The sequence below is a fragment of the Borostomias antarcticus genome (genome assembly GCF_949987555.1).
Source record: "Borostomias antarcticus genome assembly, chromosome: 9".
Classification (NCBI taxonomy): domain Eukaryota; kingdom Metazoa; phylum Chordata; class Actinopteri; order Stomiiformes; family Stomiidae; genus Borostomias; species Borostomias antarcticus.
Genome location: NC_140242.1, coordinates 22,153,625 through 22,178,805, shown reverse-complemented (window position 1 = coordinate 22,178,805; position 25,181 = coordinate 22,153,625). Strand labels below are relative to the sequence as shown.

The window sequence follows — 25,181 nt, the reverse complement described above, 5'->3', positions numbered from 1 at the left end:
AGGAGAATATGTTATATTATTCCTCAATGGATTACCAGGTTAGAACCTCAGTACAATAAATTATCTCTTTGTCATTGTCATGAGGAAATATGCTCTCATTACCATCTATTCAAAACCCTCTACATAATGTTGTAGTAAGCTGTTTTAATGAAACATACCCATGACAATCACTCTAAGGATCTGGTTGATCTTGGCTGTACTGTTCTCGGCAGAGAGACTGTAGTAGCCACTGTCCTTCCTGGTGACATTCTTGATCATTAGCGTGGTGGAGGTTGATGTTTTTTGCAAAGAGAGGCGATCAGATGTCAGCACATCCTCGCTTCCTTGCTTCCATTTACAGATGGGCAGAGGCTTTCCAGACACAAGGGCTTCGATCGCCAATTTGGATCCTGCCCGCACTGTGATGACATCTGGCATGATGATCTTTGGTGGCACTAAAAATAAGATTTAAAAAACAAGATGTTTATTAACAACACAGAATCTACAGTAGATGACGAGTCTAAGTGAATGTGTTTATTCAGCGATTTTACACTTACTCAGCTGTTCCTTGATCTCAAACATTCCCTCAGCTTCTCTGGCTAGACTAACTCCCACTGAGTTTCTGGCAGCCACCCTGAACTTGTACTTGGTGCCTTCCTTCAGTCCAACCACCACAATCGTCATATCTTTGACCACAGAGTATGGCGTCCATTTGTCTTCAGGCTGGCCATCCTCCTGGTAGTCTACAACATATCCATTGATCTTGGCTCCTCCATCTCTCAAAGGCTTCAGCCAGCCCAGAGTGGCGCTGTTCCTGGTGATCTCCAACACATCCATCTTCTTAGGTGGGTCCGGCTCACCTGTAACACATCATACATGTTTGTGAGACAAACGTAAAGCCCAGAGAGAAAACAATTTATGAAACGACAGTCTGTATTTTAGTTTGAGAGCAATGTTACATGTAGTGTAGTGTTACATGTTATCTGACGTCCCTGCATTTACACTTACTGATGGGATCAACTGCCAGGTAGGACTTGGGAGTGTCTTGTGGAACTCCAATGCCATATTTGTTCACAGCAATAACTCTGAAGTAATATTCAATGCCTGGCGATAGATTTGTGACTTTGAAGCTTGTTTTTTTCTGCTCGCTGACAGTAGTCCAGGTCTTTCTGTCAACTTCACGTTTGTCAATAATGTAGTTCAGGATAGGACTTCCGCCATCATTATCTGGAGGCAACCAGGCCAGCTGACAGGACGTCTTGGTGACATTAGTACCCTCCAGACCACCAACAGGCCCAGGGGTATCTGTGTATCAGATAAGGTTTGGTCAATACAGAATCCAGTCAATAGCACCCTCTATAGCTGAACAAATTCACAGTTCATCTTTATGACACTGAGGTATACTTGTATTGCAATGATTTGGTTAATATTGCTTTTAGAAAACCAAATGATCTGTAACTCACCAAGTACTTTAACACGGACATATACTGCCTTCTCCCCAGCAGCATTGGAGAGAGTCAGGGAGTATCTGCCAGAGTCCTCACGTGTGCTCTCAGGGATTACCAGGAAGGACATGGTATCAATATGGTCCACATGACCTTTCCTCACCACGTTGTCTACCCCCATCCTCTTCCAGGTCACCTTGGGGGAAGGTCTTCCTCTGATGGTGGCGAACAGTCTGATTGGACAGCCTGCTCTGACGCTGAAGCCCTTCCTTAGGCTGGCATCCAGCTCAATCTCTGGGGCCTCTGCAGATGAAAAATGGGCCAGAATTACATTCACATTAAGATTATAGTTAGAAGGGGATAGTTCTATATATATCATTCATATCAGCTGAAGCAGAGTCTTACCGAGGACCTCCTTGGGAGAAACCGCCTCTTTCAATGTAGCAGGCCGGCCCATTCCGACCTGGTTCTGAGCAGACACGCTGAACTCATACTCCTGTTTCTCATCCAGTCTCTGGATGGTGAACTCGGTCAGCACCAGCTGTCCACCAGTATCACACTTCTTCCATCCCTCATCTGGCTTCTCAGAGTCAATCTCACTCTTGATTCTCATCTCAATCATGTAGCCGATGATGGGAGCCCCACCATCGTACACTGGCTTGACCCAACCCAGGGTGATGGAGGTCTTGGTGCTATCAGCAACCTTCAGACTGCCAGGAGGACCAGGGACCTCTGCAATAAAAAGGAATAGCATTCAATTTTGTGTACTACTTCAACCTTTGCATAGTGAATAGGTATAATGTTTTAAAACACACATACCAATTGGATCTTTAGCCGCCACTGGTCTGCATGGTTTGCTTGCCTCTCCTAGTCCTACTTCATTTTCAGCCTTAACACGGAACTGGTACTCATGGTTAGGGATCAGGTTGGTCACTTTCATGCGTCTCTCAGAGATGGGACTCTTGGTAACAGGGACCCATTTGACGGCTCTCTTCTCCTTCCTTTCCAGGATGTAGCCTGTGATGGACTTGCCACCATCATTCTCAGGAGGTGCCCAGACCACTGTCATCTCCTCCTTGCCGATCTTGGTGATCTCTGGTGCATCAGGGGCACCAGGCCTGTTGAATTGGGTCTTGGCACAAATGGTCTTGCTCTCCACAAACGGACCAGTTCCCATCTTGTTCTCAGCTCTAACTCTGAAGATGTACTCATTTCCTTCTACCAGGCGTGTGACGTTGCAGTAGTTGGTGACAACTGACGCAGAGTAAGTGGACCACACCATTCTCCTTGTCTCACATTTCTCCAGGATGTAGCTGTCCACCTCACATCCACCATCATCCTCTGGGGGATCCCAGACCACTCTGCACCTGTCCACTGAGATGCCGGACACCTTCAGGTCCCTCACGGGCCCAGGAATGTCCAGCACACTGACATTAGCATTTGCAGTGAAGGTTCCTGCAGAGTTGGTGGCAGTGACAACATATTTGCCGGTGTCTGTGCGTTTTGCTTTGGTCATGAGGAATTTTGAATAATCTGTGCCAGTTTCCACACTGATCCTGGGATTGTCTCCTGTGGATTTGTCCTTCACCCATTTCACTTCAGGCTGAGGTTTTCCTCTCAGGTTTGCTTCCAACCTGACTGAATCACCAGCCATCACCACGAGGGTTCCAGCAAATGTCAGGTCCAGGACAGGTTTCTGGATCTCCTCCTTGACTAGGACATCTCCAGTCTTCACCCAGGCACTCTCTCCACCCTCATTTGTGGTCTGCACTCTGAACTGATAAGTCTGATTTTCAGTACATTTGTCAGCCATGAAGAAGGTATTAGTGAGAACATCAGTGTTCAATTCCTCCCATCCTTCTGCATCTTTAGCTTTCATCTCCAGGTTGTAGGAAATGTTGGGGCTACCACCATCATAGTCAGGCTTCCTCCATTTCAAGAAGACATGGTTCTTGCCAATGTCAGTGATGTGGAAGTTCTCTGGCTCGCCAGGCTTTTCAATGCGGTCCAGAGCGAGGACTGGTATTTTAGTTTCCGTGGTTGGTCCAGGGCCACACTTGTTCTCAGCACAAACACGGAACAGGTACTCGTGGTTCTCCATTAGTTTGGCTTTAACCATGCGTTTGGTGCAGTCAGAGGTGATCATAGACCACATCCTCTGACTGGGTTCACGACACTCAACAATGTAATTGGTGATTTCAGTGCCTCCATTATCCTCAGGGCTATCCCAGTTTACCATGCAGGAGTCTTTAGTCACATATGTAAATTTCAGGTTCTTACAGTGTCCTGGCCTGTCCAGAACATTCACAGTGATTGTAGCTTCAGCCTCACCGCTATAGTTGTTGGCCTTCAGGGTGTATTTACCATGGTCTCCCCTAGTTGCCTCTTTGATTCTCAGATGAACAACAGGGAAGTTGACGATTATAGCTGTGCGCTTGTTCGGCTCAAGGACTGTCTCACCCTTCTTCAAGGTGACCTCAGGGTCAGGTCTGGCTTTCACATAGCCGATGATGTTAATGTTGTGTCCAACACGGACAGTCAGATGATCACGGCATGTAGCATCCATCTCAATCTCTGGGGGGATGAGAATGTCCTGTGCAACAATGGATTCAGGGATCTCTCTTGGTTCTCCATCTCCAATCATGTTGGAGGCCCTAACACGGAACCTATACTCTTTGCCCTCTTCCAGCCCTGTCACTCTGTGGGCACACTGTTTAACAAGATCATCTTTGTTGACCTTTTCCCACTCAGTGGCACCAGCTGTCTGGAATTCAATAATGTAGCCCAGGATGGGGCTGCCACCATCTTTGTTTGGCTTGATCCAGACCAGGTCTGCGTTGGACTTGCTGTAGTCCTTAACCTTAGGGTTAACTGGAGGTCCAGGTACTGTGATTGGACGACAGGGTTTGCATGGGTCTGAGATAGGAGAGGGGCCACTGTAACCTGCAATATTTTCAGCGAAAACTCTGAACTCATAATCATTTCCCTCAAAGAGCCCCAATACTCTGTATCGGAGATCCTTGCAGGGTTTCTTGTTGACACGGATCCATTTTCCACCCACGTGTCTGCGCTCAATGAAGTATCCACTGATCGGACTACCACCATCAGACAGTGGCATGGTCCAGCCCACTGTAACAGCATCCTCTGCAATGTCTGATGTGTTTGGTTTGCCTGGATGTGCAGGTGGCTCAAACATGTGCCGGGCAACGGTTGGTGCACTCTCAAGAGGAGCACCAATACCAATCTTGTTCTCTGCACGGATACGCACCACATACTCAACACCCTTCTGCAGGCGGCAGATCTTTAGCTGTGTGGCTGTGCTTCCAGAGCTCACACCTCCCCAGGTTCCCTTATTAGACTCTCTCTTCTCAATAATGTAGTTTGTGACAGCGCTACCACCATCATCCTTAGGAGGGCGCCATTCGATCAGCATGGAGTCTGGGGTCACCTCTAGGATGCCCACTGGTCCAATAGGAGCAGCAGGCACATCCAGAACAGTCACGTTCAGGGCCGCGGTCTTGGTCCCAGCAGGGTTAGACACAGTAAGGAGATAGATGCCAGTGTGGTTTCTGGTGCAGTCATTGATGCTCAGGACTGTGGAAAAGTTGTCTGTGTCAACCTTTATGTTGCCCTCGCTGGTGATTTCTGTTCCCTCAATTGACCACTTGGCAGTAGGCACAGGGATGCCTCTCATTATGGCAGGGAGTCTGATGGTGCTTCCTGCCTTCACAATAATGCCCTCAATCAGCTTAAGGTCCACCTCAAGAATGGGGGGCACTGTAAAGACATGGAGATTCAATTAACATGTTTGATAACAGTTAAAATTGCGCTACAATGCAATGTCTGGAGTACTGAATAAAGCACATTAAAGGAATAGTTTATCCAGCCTTTTGTATAAACAGTCTATCTTACCCAGTTTCTCCTGGCAGAGTACTGGTACAGTGGTGTCAGGTCGGCTCAGGCCAATGGCATTCTCTGCTTTCACACGGAATCTATAGGTTTTTCCTTCTTCCAGACCAGCCACATGACTCTCAGGGATGCTGACAGTCTTAAAGACAATCCAGTCCCTCTCCCCTTCCTCCTGGTACTCAACCAAGAAGCCTGTGATATCACTTCCTCCGTTGCGATCTGGCCAGTTCCAGACCAGCCACACCTCTGTTTTGTCTACATCAACGTGATGCAAGTCCTTTGGTGGGCCAGGTGGGACTGAGAACAGACAAACCAAAATTAAGTTGTCAAAATACAACAGGTGCATATACTGTAGTAGGTTCATTACAATTCACAGTTACACGTACAAGACGTGGACTATATGTTCTGATACTCACAGAGAGGGTTTATGGCTTTGACAGCCTTGGTAGTTTCAATGTATTCACTCCTGCCAAACTGGTTTTCAGCAGCAACACGGAAAAAGTAGGAGGTGCCCTCCATCAGATGCTTGGCCATCATGCTGCGTTTCTTGGAGGAGGAGCAGACAGGTACCCACTGGGCTGTTGCTGCATCTTTCTTCTCCACCACGAAGTTGGTGATGCGAGCTCCCCCATTGTCCTCTGGGTCCTTCCAGGAGAGGTAGGCAGAATCACTTCTCACCTCAGAGACCCTCAGGTGCTGGATAGGGCCAGGTTTGTCTAAAGATATGCAAAGAGGAGATTATTATAACCAAGTATGATTATTAAACATAATACATTTGTTATGATTGTTATGTGCTGGACTCTCCATGATCTCACTCTCTTTCTCAGAAGCTTACCCAGGACCAGCACTGTGCAGATGGCACTCTTTGTCCCAGCAGGGTTTTCAACGTTCAGGGTGTAGTCACCACAGTCACCACGGTTGCAGAAACGCATCTCCAGCTTTGTTCCAGTTTGGTTGACTGTAATATCAGCCCTGGTGGGAACCTCACCTTCGTTCTTCTTCCAGGTGACTTTGGGGAAGGGGATACCTTTAATGTCAGCTATCAGAACTATGTGGGTTCCTGCCATCGCCTTGATCTCACGGGCCATGCCAGCATCCAACAGTAACTCAGGCGGTTCTGCAAGTGGAAGAAAGTTAGCAAGTTACTCCACAAGCAAATATCAAATATTTAATTAATTCAATCACTTTTTATGGGTGAGTTATTTCAATGAAAATACAAAACAGACCCAAAATAATAATATCAATAGAAAAAAAGACTCACCAAGCCTGTCCACTGCTCTGACTGGCTCTGGGACATATGCAGGCTCAGACACTCCAGCTGCATTAACAGCCATCACTCTGAAGCGGTAAAGAGACCCATCCTCCAGGTTGATAACCTTGAACTTGGTCTCCTGGCATGAGTCGGGGGTCTGGTTCACCTGTTGCCACTCCTCTTCTCCAGCCTTCTGGAACTCCAGTAGGTAGCCAAAGATCTTTCCTCTGCCACAGTCCTTAGGGGGCTGCCAGGACAGACTGACAGACTCCTTGGTTGTATCTACAGCCACTGGAAGCACTGGTGGGCTGGGAATCACTGAAGAGAGAGAAAGCATTGGGATAGAATGATATTAGGTTAGAATTGTTCAAAGCTAGGATATCTAGGTAGACAATGTAGCCAGAAAATTACTTACCAATAGGATCTTTGGCAAAGATAGGTTTAGATGGAGGGCTGGGATCACTGAGTCCAACGACGTTCTCTGCCATGACGCGAAACTCGTATTCACATCCCTGGAGAAGTTCTGGTACCCAATACTCTGTTTTAGGGTAGATTTGATCCTTGCCAGCACGCATCCACCGGTTGGACATGGTCTCCTTCCTCTCAACCACATAGTTGGTGATGGGTTTCCCACCATCCACTGCAGGAGGATTCCAGGTCAGCAGGGCTGTGTTCTTGAAGACCTCCTTCACTAAGGGCTGTGAAGGAGCATCTGGCACCCCTGTAGTTGGGAAATTTGATAAAACCGACGGTTATATCAGCGGTTATATAATACATGCAACAAGTGAAAGTATGTATTCCCAGTTGAAGTCTGATAACTTACTGAAGACATCTCTAGCCTTGGTCTCAGCAGACAGTAGTGGGTCGCTGGTGCCGTACATGTTCTGGGCGCAGATCCTGATGATGTAATCCCTTCCCTCGATCAGCTTGGGCACCTTACACGAGGTCCTGGTGCATGATGATGTTACAGGCATCCACAGGTCTCTGTTGGTGTCTCTCTTCTCAACAATGTAGGTGGAGACAGCACAGCCGCCATCGTCCAGAGGCGGGTTCCAGGAGATCACCATGTAGTTCCTGTACACCTCGTCAAACACGACTGGGCCCTCTGGGGGCTGGGGACGATCTGGGAAACAAGGGCAGATAATCAATTACATATCTAGATCCATGATGGGCAATTTAAGGTTAAGGAGAGTATACATTGGAATAGGTATACTTATAGCATGATAGCCATAGTGACTTACCAACTACTGTGACATTGCAGATGCCTTTGCGTGTGCCGGTGATGTTCTCCACAGCTACTGTGTACTTGCCACTGTGCTCACGTTTGGCTTTTCCAATGGTCAAACACAGTGTCTTACTAGTATTGGTTAGGGAGACGTCATCCTCAGCCTTAAGCTCCTCATCGTTCTTGGTCCAGGTAATGGTGGGTGCTGGCTTGCCAGTGTAGCGACCCTGCAGGGTGCAAGCATCTCCAACACGCACAATAACCTTGTCTCTGCAGTCCAAGTCCAGAATTGGAGGTTCTGTTGTGTGTGAAAGACATTTTCAGTTTTGTGCTATTTCCCAAACATATCTTAGCGACGTAGTTAGAATTGGTCTTCAACTTCTGTCATTTACTGTATTGTAAAGGCAACATTATTATTGGTTGTCACTTACCGAGCTCTTCCTTGCAAGTGATTGGCTTGGTGCAGAAAGAGGGCTTGCCCTGACCAATCTGGTTGACTGCACTTACACGGAACTCATAGGTTGAGCCTTCCTTCAACCCCCCGTAGGTGAATTTCTTGTCCATCAGCTTGTCCTCTGTTATGCGTGTAAAGTTGTCTTTGCCAATCAGGCGAGCCTCCAGCACGTAGCTGGTGATCTCAGCACCGCCATCATACTTTGGTTGTCTCCAGGCAACACTGATGGCATCCTTCTTGATTTCTATGACCTCCAGGTCCTCAGGACGCTCAGGGACGGCTAAAAAAAGTAAACATTTACTCAGACCCGATATTACCAATGTTAATAATTATTGCATAAATATGAGGATAGCTGGAGGAACTCACAGATGGGATCTTTGATGAGGACCATTTTGTCTGTCTCAATGAAAGGACCCATCCCAATGATGTTCTCAGCTGCAATTCTGAAGAAGTAGCCTTTTCCATCAAGAAGACCCTGTACCACAGCATTGTGGCGGGTGACAGTGTATGAGACAGAGGTCCAGCCCATACGGTCAGACTCTCTCTTCTCAATTATGTAGTTAGTGATAGCGGAGCCACCATCATCTTCGGGGGAGGACCAGGTCAGCTTGCAGGAGTCAGTGGTGAGGTTCTTCCCAGAGAATGGCTTACCCACAGGGCCGGGGACATCTAGGGTCAGACACAAACAGAGACAGGTTAAATATCATTATGCTGTTAATAAAGCATTTAATTACAACATCCTTTGACTTTGTCTCGTAGTATGAAACATAAATCTCCATAAATCACTGAACGCTTTCACACTAAACACTGTTCTCGTGTCTCCTAGCACTAAACACCATTTTACTCTGCTTGCCATCTGTCAGGTTTACAGATTAACATAAGAAACTCTGCCTACCCAACACCTCCACCATGACAGCCTTCTTCCTCTCTCCTCCCTCGTTCTTGGCACTCAGGGTGTAGATGCCCTGGTGGTGTCTCCTGCAGTTCTTAATGACCAGTGCAGAGCTGATAGCGGTGGTCTCCACTACTGCCTCTTTAGGCAGTGCCGTATCATCACGGTTCCAGCTGATCTCTGGAACAGGTTTGCCTGACACGTAGGCAATGATACGAATCACTCCACCAGCATGGACCACAATCCTCTCCTTCACTGTGGCATCCAGGTCTACCTCTGGAAGAACTAAAGGAGGAGGAGATGGTTAGGATATTACGATGACATACACTTATTCAATATACTACAGACAAGAGAATTGGGACATGCCAAATGGTCTGTTTTTGTGTGGTGTAATGTGATGCAACAACAATAAGATCTACACCCCTAAATTACCACGGAAGTGAGTAATTACTCTACAGTACATGTACCATAATTGTCTCTTACTTGTTCTGTCTTTGACCTCAATGACCTCAGAGACATGTCCAGGTTCACCGACTCCGGCAGCGTTCACTGCTCTCACTCTAAATCTGTACAGGCCCAGCTCTTTCAGGCCAGCCACCACAAATTTGGTTCCTCTAATCTCCTTATCTTTAGCCTAGGGGAGGACAGAAAGGAATGTTAAATGTGCATGTGGATATTTCAGTATGCTTCTTAGGCAGCCTGCTGATGCATGAATACAATTGCAAGCCACTTTGAGAAGGAATTCAATTACCTTTTCCCATTCTTCCACGACCTCTTTCTCCTCTCCATCATCTAACATTGCTTTGATCTCTTTATCTTTCTCTCCCTCTTTCTTCTCCTCTTTGAACTCAACAAAGTAACCAGTGATCTTAGATCCACCATCGTTCAGAGGAGGAATCCATTCCAGATCCACTGTGGACTTGGTCCAGTCTGTTACTTTGGGTGTGGGAGGTCCAGGGGGAGCTACAGACAAACATCAATAGATTACAGGATTGCATGTCTTGCAATGCAAGTTTATAAACAATATTTTCATTAGCATCCACATGATTCATACAGTACAGAGCTATACCATATGCTATTCACATTATCAATCCACAGATGTATAATTATAGTATATTTAACCTACCAATAGGGTCTCTGCAGAGGATAGGGTCTGAGGGCACGCTGGGTATGCTAGGGCCTGCTGCATTGATGGCGATGACTCTGAACTGGTAGAGGGCTCCCTCCATCAGGCCAGTCACTGTGTGGGTCACACCCATAGGCATGACCCTTATTGGATCCCGGTTCACTCTGGTCCAGCGCTTGCCTGTGGTCTCCTTCTTCTCCAGCCAATAGCCAGTCAATGGTGATCCACCATCATACTCAGGCTCCTCCCAGTTGACGGTCATGGACTCCAAGCTCACGTCTGTCACGGTGGGCTTCTCACACTGACCAGGGACCGCTGTGGAGAGCGGAAAAGAGTTTAGTTAGATAAAATTGGTTTAGTCAGTTAAAAATGTACTTCTTCTTAATTGTATGTACTGATTATATGTTCTACGTACTGAAGAGATTCCTGGCTTTTTCAGGCTTGCTCATCAGTGGAGGTCCAACTCCATATTTGTTCTGAGCCATGACGCGGAACTCATACTCGTGTCCCTCTGTCAGCCTCAGGACGATGTAAGCACAGTCTTTGCAGTCGTCAGCGACATGAACCCATGACTTCCTGTTCTCCTCACGCTTCTCAATAACGTAGTTAGTCACTTTGGAGCCACCGTCGTCCGTGGGTGGATTCCATGCCAACCCGATCCTCTCAGCAAACACCTCTGTGAGCTTCATTGGTCCAACAGGTGGTCCAGGCCGTCCTGCAGGGAATTAATAAATAGGGAATAGTGCAATATATAAAGTGTATTTATTCAATCAACAGGTTCCATATAGTACAGTCAACATTGTGAAGATTAGAGATAATGTCGTGAAAATTATTCATAAACAGGTAAAAGAGAGAGCCTCTCAAATGCATAAGACTAGGAACCGCAATCACACAAAGCTCTATTCTTACCGCGCACAGTGAGTTGGATGTCCTTGGAGGCTGTTCCAAGGCTGTTGGTGGCAGTGATAGTGTAGAGGGAGGTATCTGCTCTCTTGCATTGCTGGATCAGCAGGGTGCACTTATTATCAGACACCAGCTTGTTGACATGCTGGTCATAGTGAACAGCAGCCTTCTCCTCCGGCTTGTCCAGGGCAGCCTTCTGCCAGGTCAGAGTTGGGAAGGGACAGCCTTGGATTCTGGCTATGATATTGATGTCAAGTCCCTCCTCTCCGTCCATTGCCTCTTTCAGCTCAATGGTAGGAGCACCTAGAGAATGGAGTACAGGGTCCCAAAAGGTCAATTTACGTCATCTTAATGGACAGAGATTGGAATCAGACTCACTGATATGCGATTAATAAACTGTGTCACTCACATGTCTGGTCCTTGATGACAATTGGGCCAGCTGTGGCAGAGGGCCTGCTAGGGCCTGCCTCATTCACAGCCTTAACTCTGAACTCATACTCCACACCCTCCTTCAGTTCCTCCACGATAAAGGTCAGATCCTCCACGTCACGTTTGTTACATTGTTTCCACGTCTCCTTCTCCATTCCGCTGGTGTCCCAGCTCAAACGCTCGATAATGTAATGTTTGACCGGAGAACCGCCATTGTTCTTGGGAGGAACCCAGGTCAGTGTCACAGTGTTCTTGGTCACCAGGTTGATCTTGACCTTGGTTGGAGGATCAGGGGGGTCTGATAACAGAGAGAGATTGCTCTTTTTATTGATAAGTACATAGCAGCATATGTTAGTTGGGAATAAGGCAGAGGATTTTGTTGAATCAATCAAGCGCCTGCGACTTACAGATGGGGTCTCTGGCTCTCACGGGCTCAGTGGTCACAGTGTAGGGTCCAAAGCCCAGGCGGTTCTCTGCCCGCACACGGAACAGGTAGTCCTGTCCCTCCAGCAGGTCAGGCACTACGAAGGCCTGGCTGGCACAGGCAACGTGAACGTTTGTCCAGGCTTTACCCGTCACTGTCTTCTTCTCAATGAAGTAGCTTTTGATCCTCTCTCCACCGTCGTTGTCTGGCAGCTTCCAGATCAGTCTCATGGTAGACCTGGTGGTGTCTGTCACTTTCAGCTCCTTAGGAGGACCAGGTACATCTAGATACAGGTTGAATGTGTTAATTTAGCGTATTAATACAGAATTTCTCATTACCAAATTAACAAGCACCATAATTGTATTGCAACGTACCGAGGACATTGATTCGGACATTGACGTGTTTCTGTCCGGCCTTGTTCTTGGCTGTGATGGTGAACCTGCCAGAGTGGTTCCTTTGGCTCACTGGAACAGTGATGACTGAGGTGGTGTCAGTAGACTCAATCTAAAATACAGGGAACACGCTCATTTAGTCCTGGAATGGAAACAACAACCATATTTAATAGTGTACTGTAGGTGCTTATAAGACCATGCCTATTCCCCTTCTCACCTCTGAGTCCACAGGGAGTGTGTGGAGACGGTCCTTCTTGTGGACCTTCGCTGGTCCATAAAAGTCCCATATCACCTTGGGAACAGGTCGTCCCTTGATGGTGGCTGGGATTTTGAAGGAAGACCCGGCTCGTATAAACTCAAGAGCACTCACGTCCACAAAGATCGTAGGCTCCACTGGGAAATACAAAAACAAACATTAAAACAAAGAACAATAATACAATGTTAACTAATAGCCAGACACATTTCCTCCTTATATTACTGTAGATGATTGGGATAACTAGTCCTATACTGTACGAAGTGGTTGTTTTACATGCTATTGAATGCACTCATTGTAAGTCACTCTGGAAAAGAGTGTCTGTTAAATATGAACGTTACCGTGGACGTCCTCCACCAGAACCTCAGAGGTCTTTGGGCTGGGATCGGACTCTCCGATGTCGTTGACGGCGATGATCCTGAAGCGATAGAGTTTCTTCTCCTTCAAGCTGGGCACAGTGAACTCTGTGGTAGGGTGCAGGCTGTCTGCGTCGTTGATCCTGGACCATGTAGACGCCCCCTCATCTTGAGCCTCGATGATGTAGCCTTTAATGGGGTTACCTCCATCCTTGTCAGGTGGCGTCCAGGCCAAGGTCACACTGTATTTATTCTTGTCTGCCACCACTGGAGCAGCAGGCATGCTGGGGGGAGCTGAGGTAAAAAAAAAAAAACACCAGGTCAGACCACACAACAAAGTACAGTTTCTCAATGCCACAATGTAATGCAGTAAGGCTTAAATTGTTTTATATGCCTTTACTCCATAGCAACATATCACTACTAGTCCTTCTTAATTACAGTATTTCACCTGTACTGTACAGGTCTATCCTAGAAAGATGTCCCTACTTACTTAAAGGATCGACTGCGAAGGCTGAGTCGGAGGGTCCACTTGGGGGTCCGATACCAGCAGCATTGTTAGCCATGACACGGAACTCATACTCCAGGCCCTCAGTCAAACGGGTCACCTGGAACTCCCAGCCCTTCAGGCCTCTCTTAGATATGATGGCCTTGTTGACACGTGACCAGTAAGTGGTGCCCTTCTCCCTCTTCTCCATCCAGTAGCCAGTGATGAGGGAGCCTCCGTTGTCCCGAGGGGGCTCCCAGGTCACCACCATGGAGGTCCTGGAGTGCTCAGCAATGGTGGGCTTCTCTGGGGGGCCAGGCAGTCTGAAGGGATCCTTGATCTGAACCTCCTCTGACTCGCATGCCTCGCTCTTCCCATAACGGTTCTCTGCTCTAACGCGGAACTGGTAGGTATTATCTGTCTCCAGGTTCCACACCTGTAGAGAGGTCATGAGAGCATTTTGTATTATTTTAACATATGTGAATGATGAATAAGGAATTATTGCAATTATTAATAACTTTATATTGAAGCTCTCTCCAATAACATTATAATGACACTTTCGTCCATATCCATATGCTACTAACCCCAAATCTCTTCTCAACGATGCTGTTAGTGATCTCCACCCAATCAGAGTTCTGCTCAGGGTTCTCTGTGTTGATGTCCCTCTTCTCTACAATGTAGTTGGTCAGCTCACTGCCTCCATTGTCCAATGGCGCCTCCCACTGAAGGCAGCAGGACTCAGCCTTGATGTTGGAAATTGTAACGTTCCTGGGTGGCAGAGGACGATCTGCAAACAAGAGAGAATGATCATCATTAACCTCCTGATAACCATGTTGATCCCAAATATGACACAAGAAGACATACATGTGTAAATGGTAAATGGACTGCACCTATATAGTGCTTTTCTCCAAAGTGCTTTACAACGGCCTCTTATTCCCCCATTTACAAACCATGCAAGGCGCTAGCCTGCTTATTGGGAGCAATTTGGGATTCGGTGTCTTGCTCAAGGACACTCCGACATGTGGAGGAGAAGGAGCCGGGAATCTGGTGCTACGGCCATTGGACGCCCCGCTCTACCTCTTGAGCCACAGCCGCCCCTCATGGGTAAATTGAATGGACTAGTCACAATATGGTCACCAAATGCCCTCATTAACAAATACTCACCAAGCACCATGATGCTGATGGTGTGACTAGCAGATCCCAGGCGGTTGGAAGCGGTGACGGTGTAGGTGCCCTTGTCCTTCCTGGCAGCAGCAGGGATACTGAGCTTGGTCGTGATGTTCATCCTGCCCACCTCCTTAGTCTCCATCAGTAGGGTCTCACTGGGCTTCTCAATGATGACCTCATCCTTGGACCACTCCACTTTGGGCAGAGGGAGACCAGTGGCCGCAGCGGGGATTTCAATAGGCTCTCCCTTTTTCACTGTGATAGAGTCTCCCTTGAAGTGCTTCAACATTGTCACGACTGGGGCCTCTGAAATGACAAGAATGATCATCGTTTGATGTTTGTGAATGTGTCTTTTTTCATTAGCGTTTTACTTGAATTGAGTTTAAGTTTTGTTTGTCCCATGGACAGTAAAAAAACAAATCTACAAGATGAGGACATAACGTTACCTTCATCATCCTGGATAACAACAGTCAATGGGGAGGTGGGTTCGCTCTGTCCAATCAGGTTCACAGCCTTGGCTCTGAACTCATACATGTGCAGTTCATCCAGATTCCCTACATCCATGGTGAGGCCAGTGCACATCTCCTTGTTACAGAGCTCAAAAGCGGTGGCATCTTGCCTCTTCTTCTCAATAAAGTAGCCAATTATTGGACTGCCACCGTCATTACGAGGAGGCTTCCATGCCAGACTGATGGAGCACTTGGTTCTCTCAGTGTAGTGGAACTTTTCAGGGGAGGTTGGTGGACCTGAGGGGAAAGAGCAACAGCATTACATCCATCCATCCATTCTGACTTGTTTTTTTATTTGATTTTTGGGAGTGAAAATGACCAATTTTACAACATTATTTTAAAAACATTACTGGCCTTACCTGTTGGATCTACTGCTTTAATAGGGCCCAGGTCGACAGGAGGCCCACAGCCAAACTTGTTCTTGGCCACGACACGGAACATATAGTCCATGCCCTCAACGATACCCACAATCTCACACTTAGATGAGAGTGTCTCGATAGGCTGCCTCCATGTGTGCATCTTAACATCCTTCCTCTCAACAATGAAACCAGTCAGATCACTGCCACCGTCATCATCAGGATCGGACCAGTTCAAAATCATCAATTTACGGGTCACAATCACAGGCTTCAGGTCCAGTACAAGCCCAGGCACGTCTAAGAGGAGAGGCAATGTTTTAGCATAGGATTACATAAAAAGCAGGACAACATTTCTCTCAACACCTAGTATACTGTTGCCTTCTGTGTCATACGTGACTTACTGCAGGTTCAATCAGATTAGCTGACAGATTTGCTGGTATCATTACAGACAATATTCTACTTCTTCTTCTATTCTTGTGTGACTGTCTTTTTGTACTGTCACACAGTTCACACCTACTTCTCATGTATTCCCATACATACCACTCCCCCTGTACCTGTTTCCTGTCTACTCAACTTATGGAATGAAGGTTACACTACATACTCACCCATCACCTCAACCCTGGTCCAAGCAGATTTTGTTCCACTGGGGTTGGAGGCACTAATCTGGTATTTGCCTTGGTCCTTCCTCTGGACATTCTTGATACTGACAATGCTCTCCTTTCCAACATTCTCCACCTCTACGCGGTCCTTGTCTGGTTTCCCATCGTCTTTGGTCCATGTGATGCATGGAGGAGGTCTGCCAGTCACGTGGGCTGGCAATACCATTGTCTCTCCAGCTCTGACCACAAGACCGTTCTTCACTGTAATGTCCAACTCCACCACTGGGATCTCTGTAAGGCACAGCAGCAGATAACTGGTCAACTATCTGTCTTTTTAAGATGCCATGCTGCCATGATGCATTCTGAGCAGTCTAAGCAGAATATCCTACCTTGTGGATCTCTGACAAAGACAGCCTCTGTCAGCCCAGGGGTACCCTCGCCAGCAGCGTTACAGGCGATCACCCTGACTGCGTACTTGGCGCCCTCTCGGACCCCATAGACAGAAAAGGTTCGGCTCTTCCAGGTCCTCTCAGTGGCGCGTGACCAATCTTTGGTGCCAGCTAGGGCCTTGTCAACATGGTAGCCCAGGATCTCTCCACCACCATTGAAGGTAGGAGGATCCCACTCCACTTCGATGGAGCACGATGTAGTGTCGACCACTCTGGCGAAGGGTGGGCCGGGAGGCACTGTTGAACAATGCATTCATGATTAACACAGCTACCAGGAATCCACCACTAAAGATATATATATATCTTTAGTATATATATATAAATAATATTTTTGTGGCAGTGTAATTGACTTACAGATTGGAGCCGTTGCAGTCTTAGGCTCAGAGGGGACACTGAACTTCCCGGGGCCGGCCTGGTTCTCGGCAGCGACCCTGAAGATGTACGTGAGACCCTCCAGTAGACCTTCCACGTTGACCTCCATGTCTGCTATGATGTTGCGGTTGACCCTGGTCCAGCGGGAGCTGTTGATCTCTCTCTTCTCCACCCAGTAGCCCAGGATGGGGCTGCCGTTGTCGTTGGGTGCAGTCCAGGTTACCAGCATACTGTTGGCGGTGATGTCGTCAACCTCAGGCTTGTCAGGTGCCTCAGGAGGATCTGAAATTATATAAATATAGCAGATGATTATAACACAATACAAAACAAATATAGCTAGTGATATTAAGATTACACTTGTTATATTTTAGTTAAGAATTTCATAAAAATAATTATATTACCAAATGGATTCTTGGCAATGACTGGTGCAGAGATGCAGGGTGGTCCGGCACCAAACTTGTTCTCAGCAGTGACGCGGAAGATGTACTCTTTCTTCGTAATCAGTTTGGTCACAGGGTACTTGCAGCCCCTGAGGGTTGAGGTCACAGTGGTCCAGCCAATCTCTACCTTGGAGTTATCCTTCTTCTCCAGGGTATAGTTCAAGATCTCACAGCCACCGTCATCGACAGGGGGATCCCACTTACAGAGAACAGAGTCCTTTCTCACTTCCTCAAACCTGAAGTTAATTGGTGGTCCGGGTGTATCTAGAAATAGATACATTAAAAAGGATAATTCAAAATGTGCATTTTATGTTCAAACACATCTCAATATGATACGTGGAAAATTAAATAGTGGTATCTCACCGATAGGGATGTAATGATAACCAGTGTAATGATAAACCACAATAAAATTGGATTACATTTATTGCGATACAATTATCATTAAACCGTGTTTGATTTCTGAGCTTTGAAAAGCTCACTGTAAATATTGTCCTGCATCAACCAAAGTTAGCAACAGTCTCCAAGACACATTATTTTAAAGTTCATGCAAACAAAACGTGCATATTGCTGCAAATTTTATTTATGGTTTTCAACACTTGGTGAAATTATTTCAGTGTGCGTATCAGTAGTTTTAGAAAAAGTTCAGCACATTTTATAATACCGCGATAATACTGATAATCGTGATCATTTGGGTCACTATAATCGTGATATGAAATGTTCATACCGTTACATCTCTACTCACCGAGTACGTTGACTTCACATGTGGCAGAGGCCACACCGTGGCCGTTCTTCACCTTGATGGTGTAGACGCCGTGGTCACCTCTCACCGTCTCTCTTACAATAGCACATGACTCTCCCCTCTTACTATCTTCGATGGTCAGACGCTCGTTGAGGGTGGGGTAGTCTGGCTCCACAGACTCAGGAGCAACCTCCTCTTTCTTCTCTTCTTTCTTCTCCTCTTCACCCTTCTTTTCTTCCTTCTCCTTGTCCACTTCGGTCTTCTCTACTGTCTTCTTCACAATGGGTTTCTCTGGTCTCTTCCTGAGGGCCTCGGGCCTGATGACCTTGTCATTCCACAGCCAGGTGATAGTGGGGTAGGGTGAGCCAGAGATGTTGGCATCCAGACGGATCTCGCAGCCTCTCTTGATAGTCAAGCCTGATTGCAGGCTACCACTCAGGAACACCTTGGGTGGTTCTGGGAGGATGAAACAAACAAATCTTACGTATCTCTTACATCCTATATTTGTGTAAAAGTTTTCATATTTTGGTTTGTTTTAATAGAGGTGTAGTTATAAATGTAAAACATTCTGTATTGTGAATTGGAAGTCAGCTATAGAAGTATGTTCTTACCAACTGCATTAGAGGCCTTGACCAAGGGAGTACTGCGGGATGGGTCACTGATCCCAGCTGAGTTCTCTGCTCTCACACGGAACTGGTACTGCTTGCCCTCTATTAGGCCCCTGACTGTGTAGGACAGCACCGGGACCAGGAAGTCGTTACACCTCTCAAACTTGTCCTCTCCCTTCATCTGCTTCTCCAGGATGTAGCCCATGATCTTAGAGCCGCCATCATACATGGGAGGCTTCCAGGTCAGGGTGATGGTCTGGGCAGTTGGATTGTGGGTTTCAACGTCAACAGGTGGGTCAGGGCACTCTGAAATATCCCACAGAAGATAGCCAGTCAATTTTAAATAATAGTTAAATACACTGCCATCTTGCACATACAGAGAGAGCAAGAGAGAGAGAGGGTGAGAGAGAGAGAGAGCAGAAGAGAGAACCTTTACTCACGTTTCTGATCCTCTGCGATCACAGGGTTGCGGAGCTCAATGTACTCTCCTCCACCAATCTTGTTGACAGCTTTGACCCGGAAGTAGTATTCTCCATTGGGGATGAGGTCCTTGACGGGCCAACTGACCTTGTTCTCTCCAGACATCATGTTGACATAGGTCCTCCTGCCAGCCTCCCTGCGCTGGAGCACATAGTGGAGAACAGGGCTGCCGCCATCGTAGTCTGGAGGGTCCCACGATACCTTGCAGGAGTTCTTGGTGATGTCAGTGGCAATGATCTCTTTGCATGGACCAGGAAGGCCTGTGAAATAATCAGTTATGTGCAATGTGATAATTGAATAAAGATTAAATCACGTTATGATCCTTTTCTAATGAATAATGGACTGTTACTTCGACAGAGTGACATACCAATGACTTTAACATTGATGGTTCCACTGCTGGCCCCCAGCTTGTTCTCCAGGGTGACCTTGTACTGGCCGGCGTCAGCATGCAGACAGCTAGCAATCTCCAGGTGGCAGGATGTGTACTCCAACCTGAACGCCAGTCTCTCATCTGCCTTCATCTCCTTGCCGTCTTTGTGCCAGGTGATCTTAGGCTGCGGCACAGCTCGGAATGGAATTGGCAGGTGCATCTTCTCTCCTTCCACCACCACCATGTCCAGGGTTTGGAACTCCAGGGTTGGGTTGCCTGAGGGGAATAACAGAACACGTGCACATTTCAGCATGTGACTTGACCCCTCGAAGACTTATAGGAAATTAAAATGTATGTAACATATGAATAATCATTATGTAGGTTTACTCACAATCAGAATCCTTGGCGAAGACACTCTCAGAGATATCAGAGGGCTCGCTGACACCAACAGAGTTGATGGCGCGGACCCTCATGACATACTGTTTTTCAGGGATGATGCCCTCCTCTACCCTGAATTTCGTCTCTTTGACGGGGCGAGAGTTGATCCTCATCCACTTCTCAGTGCCGGCCTCGCACATCTCGATGTGGTAGCCAGTGATGGGGCAGCCGCCAGTCCTCTCAGGGGCCTTCCAGTCGATGGCGATATAATCTCGGCTGGCTCCAGTCACGTGCAGCTCAATGGGAGGAGATGGAACACCTGAGGACAGACAGGACAGATACAGTTGCTATCTACTGTGTTGGCCATGGAGCCAACTGGTAACTGTTATAATACTGTGTGTGGTTAAATATATATATTTTTTGTACAACAAATACATTCTTTGCATTTATTTCACTGAGCACAGCTGTCAACAAGAACAACTTACCTGTAGGATCCTCGATGGTAAGGATTTCAGTGGGTTCACTAGGATGTCCAATACCGGCCTCGTTCTCAGCAGAGATCTGGAACTGCACCTCTGTTCCGTCAATGACGTCAGTCACCCTGTACTTGCAGTCAGGTCCGGAGGTCTTGCCAGCCTTCACCCACCGGGTTCCCAGTTTCTCCTTCTTCTCAATAGAATATCTGATGGAGACGTTTTAAACAAGTTGATACAGCTAATGGGAAGCATTGATTCAAGGGAAACATGTCTGCATGGGCTGACAATTCATTATATCCTCTGACATGTTTCTCGCACATTTGGATCCACCCCTACCTCAGTATGGGTCTTCCACCATCGTCCTTCGGAGCTTCCCAATCCAGGTCTACGTGTCTCCTAGATATACTCAGCACAGCCACAGAATAGGGTGGCCCAGGAGTAGCTGAGGATAGGGGTCAGGAACATATGCTTAGAAACTGTATCTCTGACATGCACACCTGTAAGGATTATGCTGCAAGAGTGAAAACTTACTGAAAGTGTCCTTAGCCAGAATGGAGTCCTCCAGTTCACAGAATGCACTCGGACCGACGGCGTTCTCAGCAGCCACACGGAACACGTAGAGGGAGCCCTCATTGAGAGGAGTCACAGTGTACTTGGTCTCCTTCACAGTGGTGTCCACTGCCTGCCAGCCTTTGCGCCTGACATCCCTCTTCTCAATGATGTAGTTGGTGATGGGGGAGCCTCCGTCTCTCTCTGGGGCAGTCCACTTCAGATCAGCACTTTTCCTGGTGAGGTTCCCCACATTCAACCAACGTGGGGGAGATGGAGGGTCTGGGAAGGAGAGTCACAAGCAGGGGTCATGAACCTCAATCAACTAAACAAACAGGCATATTGACTTGGATCACGGTTTGGGGCCATATGATAGAAGTTTACTCAGTGAGAGACAAATTTAATTCTATGACTTACTGAGTCTCTGTTTGCAGAGGACAGGGTCGCTGGGCTCGCTGGGCTCACTCTCACCAGCGATGTTGACAGCCCTAACCCGGAAGGAATACTCCTGCTTCTCCATCAGACCTGTCAGGAAGTGCTCCAGCTTGTTGATGTTATCTGCAACACGGATCCAGTCGACGTTTCCGCTCTTCAGCATCTCGACGACGTAGGACTCGATCTTAGCTCCGCCGTCATGCTCAGGCTTGGTCCACATCAGGAAGGCGGTGGTCTTGGCCACGTCTTTTACTGTTGGCTTGCCAGGAGGCCAAGGAGGATCTGGAAGACAAAGAGAAAGTGTAAATCATATCATTTGTTCATAGATACATTTTCATGTATGGTTATTTGCAAGTGTTGTTATGTATGAAGTAAGATTGATATTTTACCAATTGGATCTTTGACCAGGATCAGGTCGGTTTCCTTGCTTGGTTTACCAGGTCCGGCTAAATTCTCAGCCAGGACTCTGAACTTGTACTTCTTCCTGGTAGGCAAGCCTTTCACTCTGCAGAGCAAGGTATAAACACTTAGTAGTCACAGGTTTGTCTATGTATATAGCCCAATTCAAAGATTGTACTGTATAGTTAAACCGCCTTATTTCACAACCTACAGTACTATATGTGTGCTTTCGTTAGACCTACCTGAAGTTAGTGTCTTTGATTGGCAGCTTGTTACATCTGATCCATTTATCCAAGTCAGGTTCAAATCTCTCCACCCAATAGCCAGTGATGGGACTACCACCGTCCTCATCAGGCTCATACCAGGTGAGAGTCAGGGAGTCCTTGGCAATGTCAGAGGGCTCCAGCTTAGTGGGGGCCCCAGGGGAGTCTGAAACACAGTCACACAACAGGTCAACAACAACAGAATGGGCCCCAACTTGCTGGCACTCTTGAACAATTGCTATACGATGCTGTCGGTAAAATGTTCACACCTGCACAAAATGTGATATTTCATTTACACAAAGTTTCTAGGAATCAGTAGATTCAAAAATGTTAACTGTGGATTTGGTTAAAATATGCTTTTGGCTATGGGATGTAGCTAACCTGTTAGCTAGCCATAACTGTACCTGCAAAATACATACATCATAGGTGAGAGACTACATGTTCACTGTTTTGTTTTTATACTGTGCAGACAACCTACCGAAGGCGTATCTGGCAATGATTGGAGTGTGTTCAGCTGCTTCACCAATTCCAAACTGGTTCTCAGCGTAGACCCTGAAAATGTACTCCTTGAAGGCCACCAGGTTGGATGCCTTGTAGGTGGTCTGTTTGACAGTGGAGGAGAGCTTATGCCAGACTGCACTGTCTACAGCGCGCCTCTCCACAATGTAGTTGGTGACCTTTGAGCCACCATCATCTCTTGGAGGGTTCCAGGCCAGGAAACAGGACTCATTAGTAATCTCAGAGATATCGAAGGCAGCAGGAGGACCTGGCTTATCTGTTGGGTGATGAAAAACATTGAATTTGCATTATTACTTGTGTTTGCTGCTAAAACATGTGTTGTTTAAATACTGAAAATACACTGAAAGTACCAAGAATGTTGACATCAACAGTTGCAGTTGCACGACCACTGCTGTTGACAGCCTCAATAATGTAGGTGGCCGTGTCCTCTCTCTTTGTCTTGGCGACAGTCACAATAGAGTGACCAGGCTTGTCATCAATGGACACTCTGTCATCTGACTTCAGGACCAGGTCAGCCTTGGTCCATTTCACTTTAGGTGCTGGCTTTCCAAGCACATCAGCAGGAAGCTCAATCTTTGTTCCAGCCTTGGCAGTCAGTCCAGCCAGCAGCTTCACATCCAGCTGAATCTCTGGAGGCTCTGAGGCACCACACAGGAAACAGATATAGTTAAATATACATAGAGGATACTGTGTGTTATGAATAATGAGTATCTAGTCAGCCTACCTTTAGGGTCAACAGCCAGGATCTCATCTGTGGCCTTGCAAGGTCTGCTGGCTCCCAGTTTGTTCAAGGCTCTAACACGGTAGGAATACCACTGGCCCTCTGTGAGACCAGTCACCTGTAACCTGGGGAATTGGAGGAAACAGATGGCCTTTGCTTTAACAAACAGTGTTCTTCAAAACTGCAGTCAGCAATATCTCCAGTATAATAAAGTCTTGACATGAACATGTGAATGTCTGCACGTACTTCAGCTCCGGTACTAGGTCACCACAGGGCTCCCACTTGTCTGTGCCGCGCTGGCACCTGTCGACATTGTACCCTTTGATGCTTGTGCCACCGTCGTATTTGGGTGGCTCCCAGGTCAGGAAGATACCTTTGGCAGACTTGTCCCTCCATCTCAGGTTCTCTGGGGGGTCGGGCACAGCTGGAAACACAAAGGACAGTTGTGTAAGTTCAATAATCAATAAATGGATAGGAACTGTTAGGATATTGTGTGATTTTATAATGGGGCAGACTGTGTGTGCCATAGTATGTGCTACAAATATACATACTGGCAGGAGAGGAGACGTTGACTGGCTCGTCAATGTAGGCAGGCTCCCCTGGACCACACTTGTTGCAGGCAGTAACTCTGAACAGATATTCTTTCCCCTCAATGACATCAGTCACAATGTACTCCTGGTCCTGAACACCAGTTATCACCTAGGAGAGACAGACATAACTTCACTTGCAGCCCATTTGTCACAGTACTTGTCCTCCCTTCTGCTCAAGTACAGTATCAACATTGTGTAGAAAGAAGTTCCGTACTTTGACCCAGGTCTTGCGGGACGCCTCACGTTTCTCAATCTGGTAGCCAGTCAGAGGGCTTCCTCCGTCATGCTCTGGTGCCTCCCACATCAGGTGCACATGCTGCCTTGTAACCTCGGCAACCTTGAAGTCCTTGGGCGCACTTGGTGATGCTGAGTGAAGAAAGAGAATTTGAAAATTGAACAGGAACAGAGGAGTTGCCGTTGATAAAGATGTGAATTCTTTCACATGGGCCTGTATCTCTTACCAATAACAGTGACATTAATCTCTCCTGAGACAGAGGACACATCGTTCTCCAAGTGCAGAGTGTACATGCCCTTATCTGGGCGCACACTTGGGGTGACGACCAGTTCTGTGAAGGTGCTCTTTGTAACCATGGACACACGGTCACCAGCAGTCATCTCTTTATCTCCGAAGATCCACTTGGCAGTGGGCACAGGATATCCAGAGATAGGGACACGGATGGTGAGAGGATTAGGAACAATGACCTCCAGGCCATCCTTGAAGGCACTGAGATCCAAAGTCGGGGCAACTAGAATAGAGATGGAGAATAATTAAGGTCACATATAATACATTTACATGGAGATTATATGATTCAACTTATATTATTCCTATTAATAAAGTCGTAAAGTATATAGAATCTCACAGTGAGGGTCATCAGCCAGTAGAGGCCCAAGTATGTTGGAGGGGTCAGAGACTCCAGCTGCATTCTCAGCAAACACTTTGTAGCTGTACTTCACCCCATGCTTCAGGCCAGAGACCTGTGAGGAGGAAGAATATTACGGATGGGAATGACATAGGGAGGTTAAGTGACGAAGTGCCCTCTAGTGGTACGGTTCGCACTGTTGTATTCAAATGCATTGCACTTAAAAAAAAAGAAAAAGATTATATATAAAATTATAATTAGGGTTGTATTGCGTTGTTATTTACTTTTTTCTAAGGCACTTACATTGTTTATCGATTTGGATCATGTGTGTGCAGTTAAAGACAGAATAAAACATTTTACAACTTTTTTGGAACGCTGA

General features: G+C 46.9%; 1 protein-coding gene across 1 annotated transcript in view; it reads right to left on the bottom strand.

Annotated features, from left to right (window-relative positions):
• ttn.2 (titin, tandem duplicate 2) overlaps positions 1 to 25,181 on the bottom strand; it is a gene marked incomplete at both ends in the record, with an annotated part of 185,423 nt that overhangs the window by 72,554 nt on the left and 87,688 nt on the right. Inside the window, 54 exons of the mRNA XM_084442903.1 lie at positions 159 to 434; positions 537 to 839; positions 988 to 1,284; positions 1,443 to 1,727; positions 1,830 to 2,156; positions 2,244 to 5,201; positions 5,337 to 5,630; positions 5,750 to 6,049; positions 6,169 to 6,450; positions 6,595 to 6,903; positions 7,001 to 7,306; positions 7,409 to 7,708; positions 7,827 to 8,108; positions 8,242 to 8,544; positions 8,631 to 8,933; positions 9,160 to 9,441; positions 9,640 to 9,790; positions 9,908 to 10,119; positions 10,283 to 10,597; positions 10,698 to 10,997; positions 11,192 to 11,488; positions 11,595 to 11,912; positions 12,022 to 12,321; positions 12,413 to 12,542; positions 12,648 to 12,823; positions 13,025 to 13,333; positions 13,530 to 13,959; positions 14,108 to 14,310; positions 14,688 to 14,996; positions 15,137 to 15,436; positions 15,559 to 15,852; positions 16,161 to 16,445; positions 16,544 to 16,840; positions 16,958 to 17,257; positions 17,377 to 17,679; positions 18,158 to 18,610; positions 18,766 to 19,068; positions 19,203 to 19,502; positions 19,610 to 19,888; positions 20,004 to 20,309; positions 20,476 to 20,672; positions 20,803 to 20,908; positions 20,998 to 21,297; positions 21,433 to 21,732; positions 21,840 to 21,955; positions 22,092 to 22,278; positions 22,591 to 22,887; positions 22,982 to 23,269; positions 23,356 to 23,477; positions 23,599 to 23,776; positions 23,904 to 24,051; positions 24,157 to 24,308; positions 24,404 to 24,688; positions 24,803 to 24,917. Of these exons, the coding sequence (XP_084299029.1) occupies positions 159 to 434; positions 537 to 839; positions 988 to 1,284; positions 1,443 to 1,727; positions 1,830 to 2,156; positions 2,244 to 5,201; positions 5,337 to 5,630; positions 5,750 to 6,049; positions 6,169 to 6,450; positions 6,595 to 6,903; positions 7,001 to 7,306; positions 7,409 to 7,708; positions 7,827 to 8,108; positions 8,242 to 8,544; positions 8,631 to 8,933; positions 9,160 to 9,441; positions 9,640 to 9,790; positions 9,908 to 10,119; positions 10,283 to 10,597; positions 10,698 to 10,997; positions 11,192 to 11,488; positions 11,595 to 11,912; positions 12,022 to 12,321; positions 12,413 to 12,542; positions 12,648 to 12,823; positions 13,025 to 13,333; positions 13,530 to 13,959; positions 14,108 to 14,310; positions 14,688 to 14,996; positions 15,137 to 15,436; positions 15,559 to 15,852; positions 16,161 to 16,445; positions 16,544 to 16,840; positions 16,958 to 17,257; positions 17,377 to 17,679; positions 18,158 to 18,610; positions 18,766 to 19,068; positions 19,203 to 19,502; positions 19,610 to 19,888; positions 20,004 to 20,309; positions 20,476 to 20,672; positions 20,803 to 20,908; positions 20,998 to 21,297; positions 21,433 to 21,732; positions 21,840 to 21,955; positions 22,092 to 22,278; positions 22,591 to 22,887; positions 22,982 to 23,269; positions 23,356 to 23,477; positions 23,599 to 23,776; positions 23,904 to 24,051; positions 24,157 to 24,308; positions 24,404 to 24,688; positions 24,803 to 24,917 (17,068 nt within the window). The remainder of the gene's footprint in view (positions 1 to 158; positions 435 to 536; positions 840 to 987; positions 1,285 to 1,442; positions 1,728 to 1,829; positions 2,157 to 2,243; positions 5,202 to 5,336; positions 5,631 to 5,749; positions 6,050 to 6,168; positions 6,451 to 6,594; positions 6,904 to 7,000; positions 7,307 to 7,408; positions 7,709 to 7,826; positions 8,109 to 8,241; positions 8,545 to 8,630; positions 8,934 to 9,159; positions 9,442 to 9,639; positions 9,791 to 9,907; positions 10,120 to 10,282; positions 10,598 to 10,697; positions 10,998 to 11,191; positions 11,489 to 11,594; positions 11,913 to 12,021; positions 12,322 to 12,412; positions 12,543 to 12,647; positions 12,824 to 13,024; positions 13,334 to 13,529; positions 13,960 to 14,107; positions 14,311 to 14,687; positions 14,997 to 15,136; positions 15,437 to 15,558; positions 15,853 to 16,160; positions 16,446 to 16,543; positions 16,841 to 16,957; positions 17,258 to 17,376; positions 17,680 to 18,157; positions 18,611 to 18,765; positions 19,069 to 19,202; positions 19,503 to 19,609; positions 19,889 to 20,003; positions 20,310 to 20,475; positions 20,673 to 20,802; positions 20,909 to 20,997; positions 21,298 to 21,432; positions 21,733 to 21,839; positions 21,956 to 22,091; positions 22,279 to 22,590; positions 22,888 to 22,981; positions 23,270 to 23,355; positions 23,478 to 23,598; positions 23,777 to 23,903; positions 24,052 to 24,156; positions 24,309 to 24,403; positions 24,689 to 24,802; positions 24,918 to 25,181) is intronic.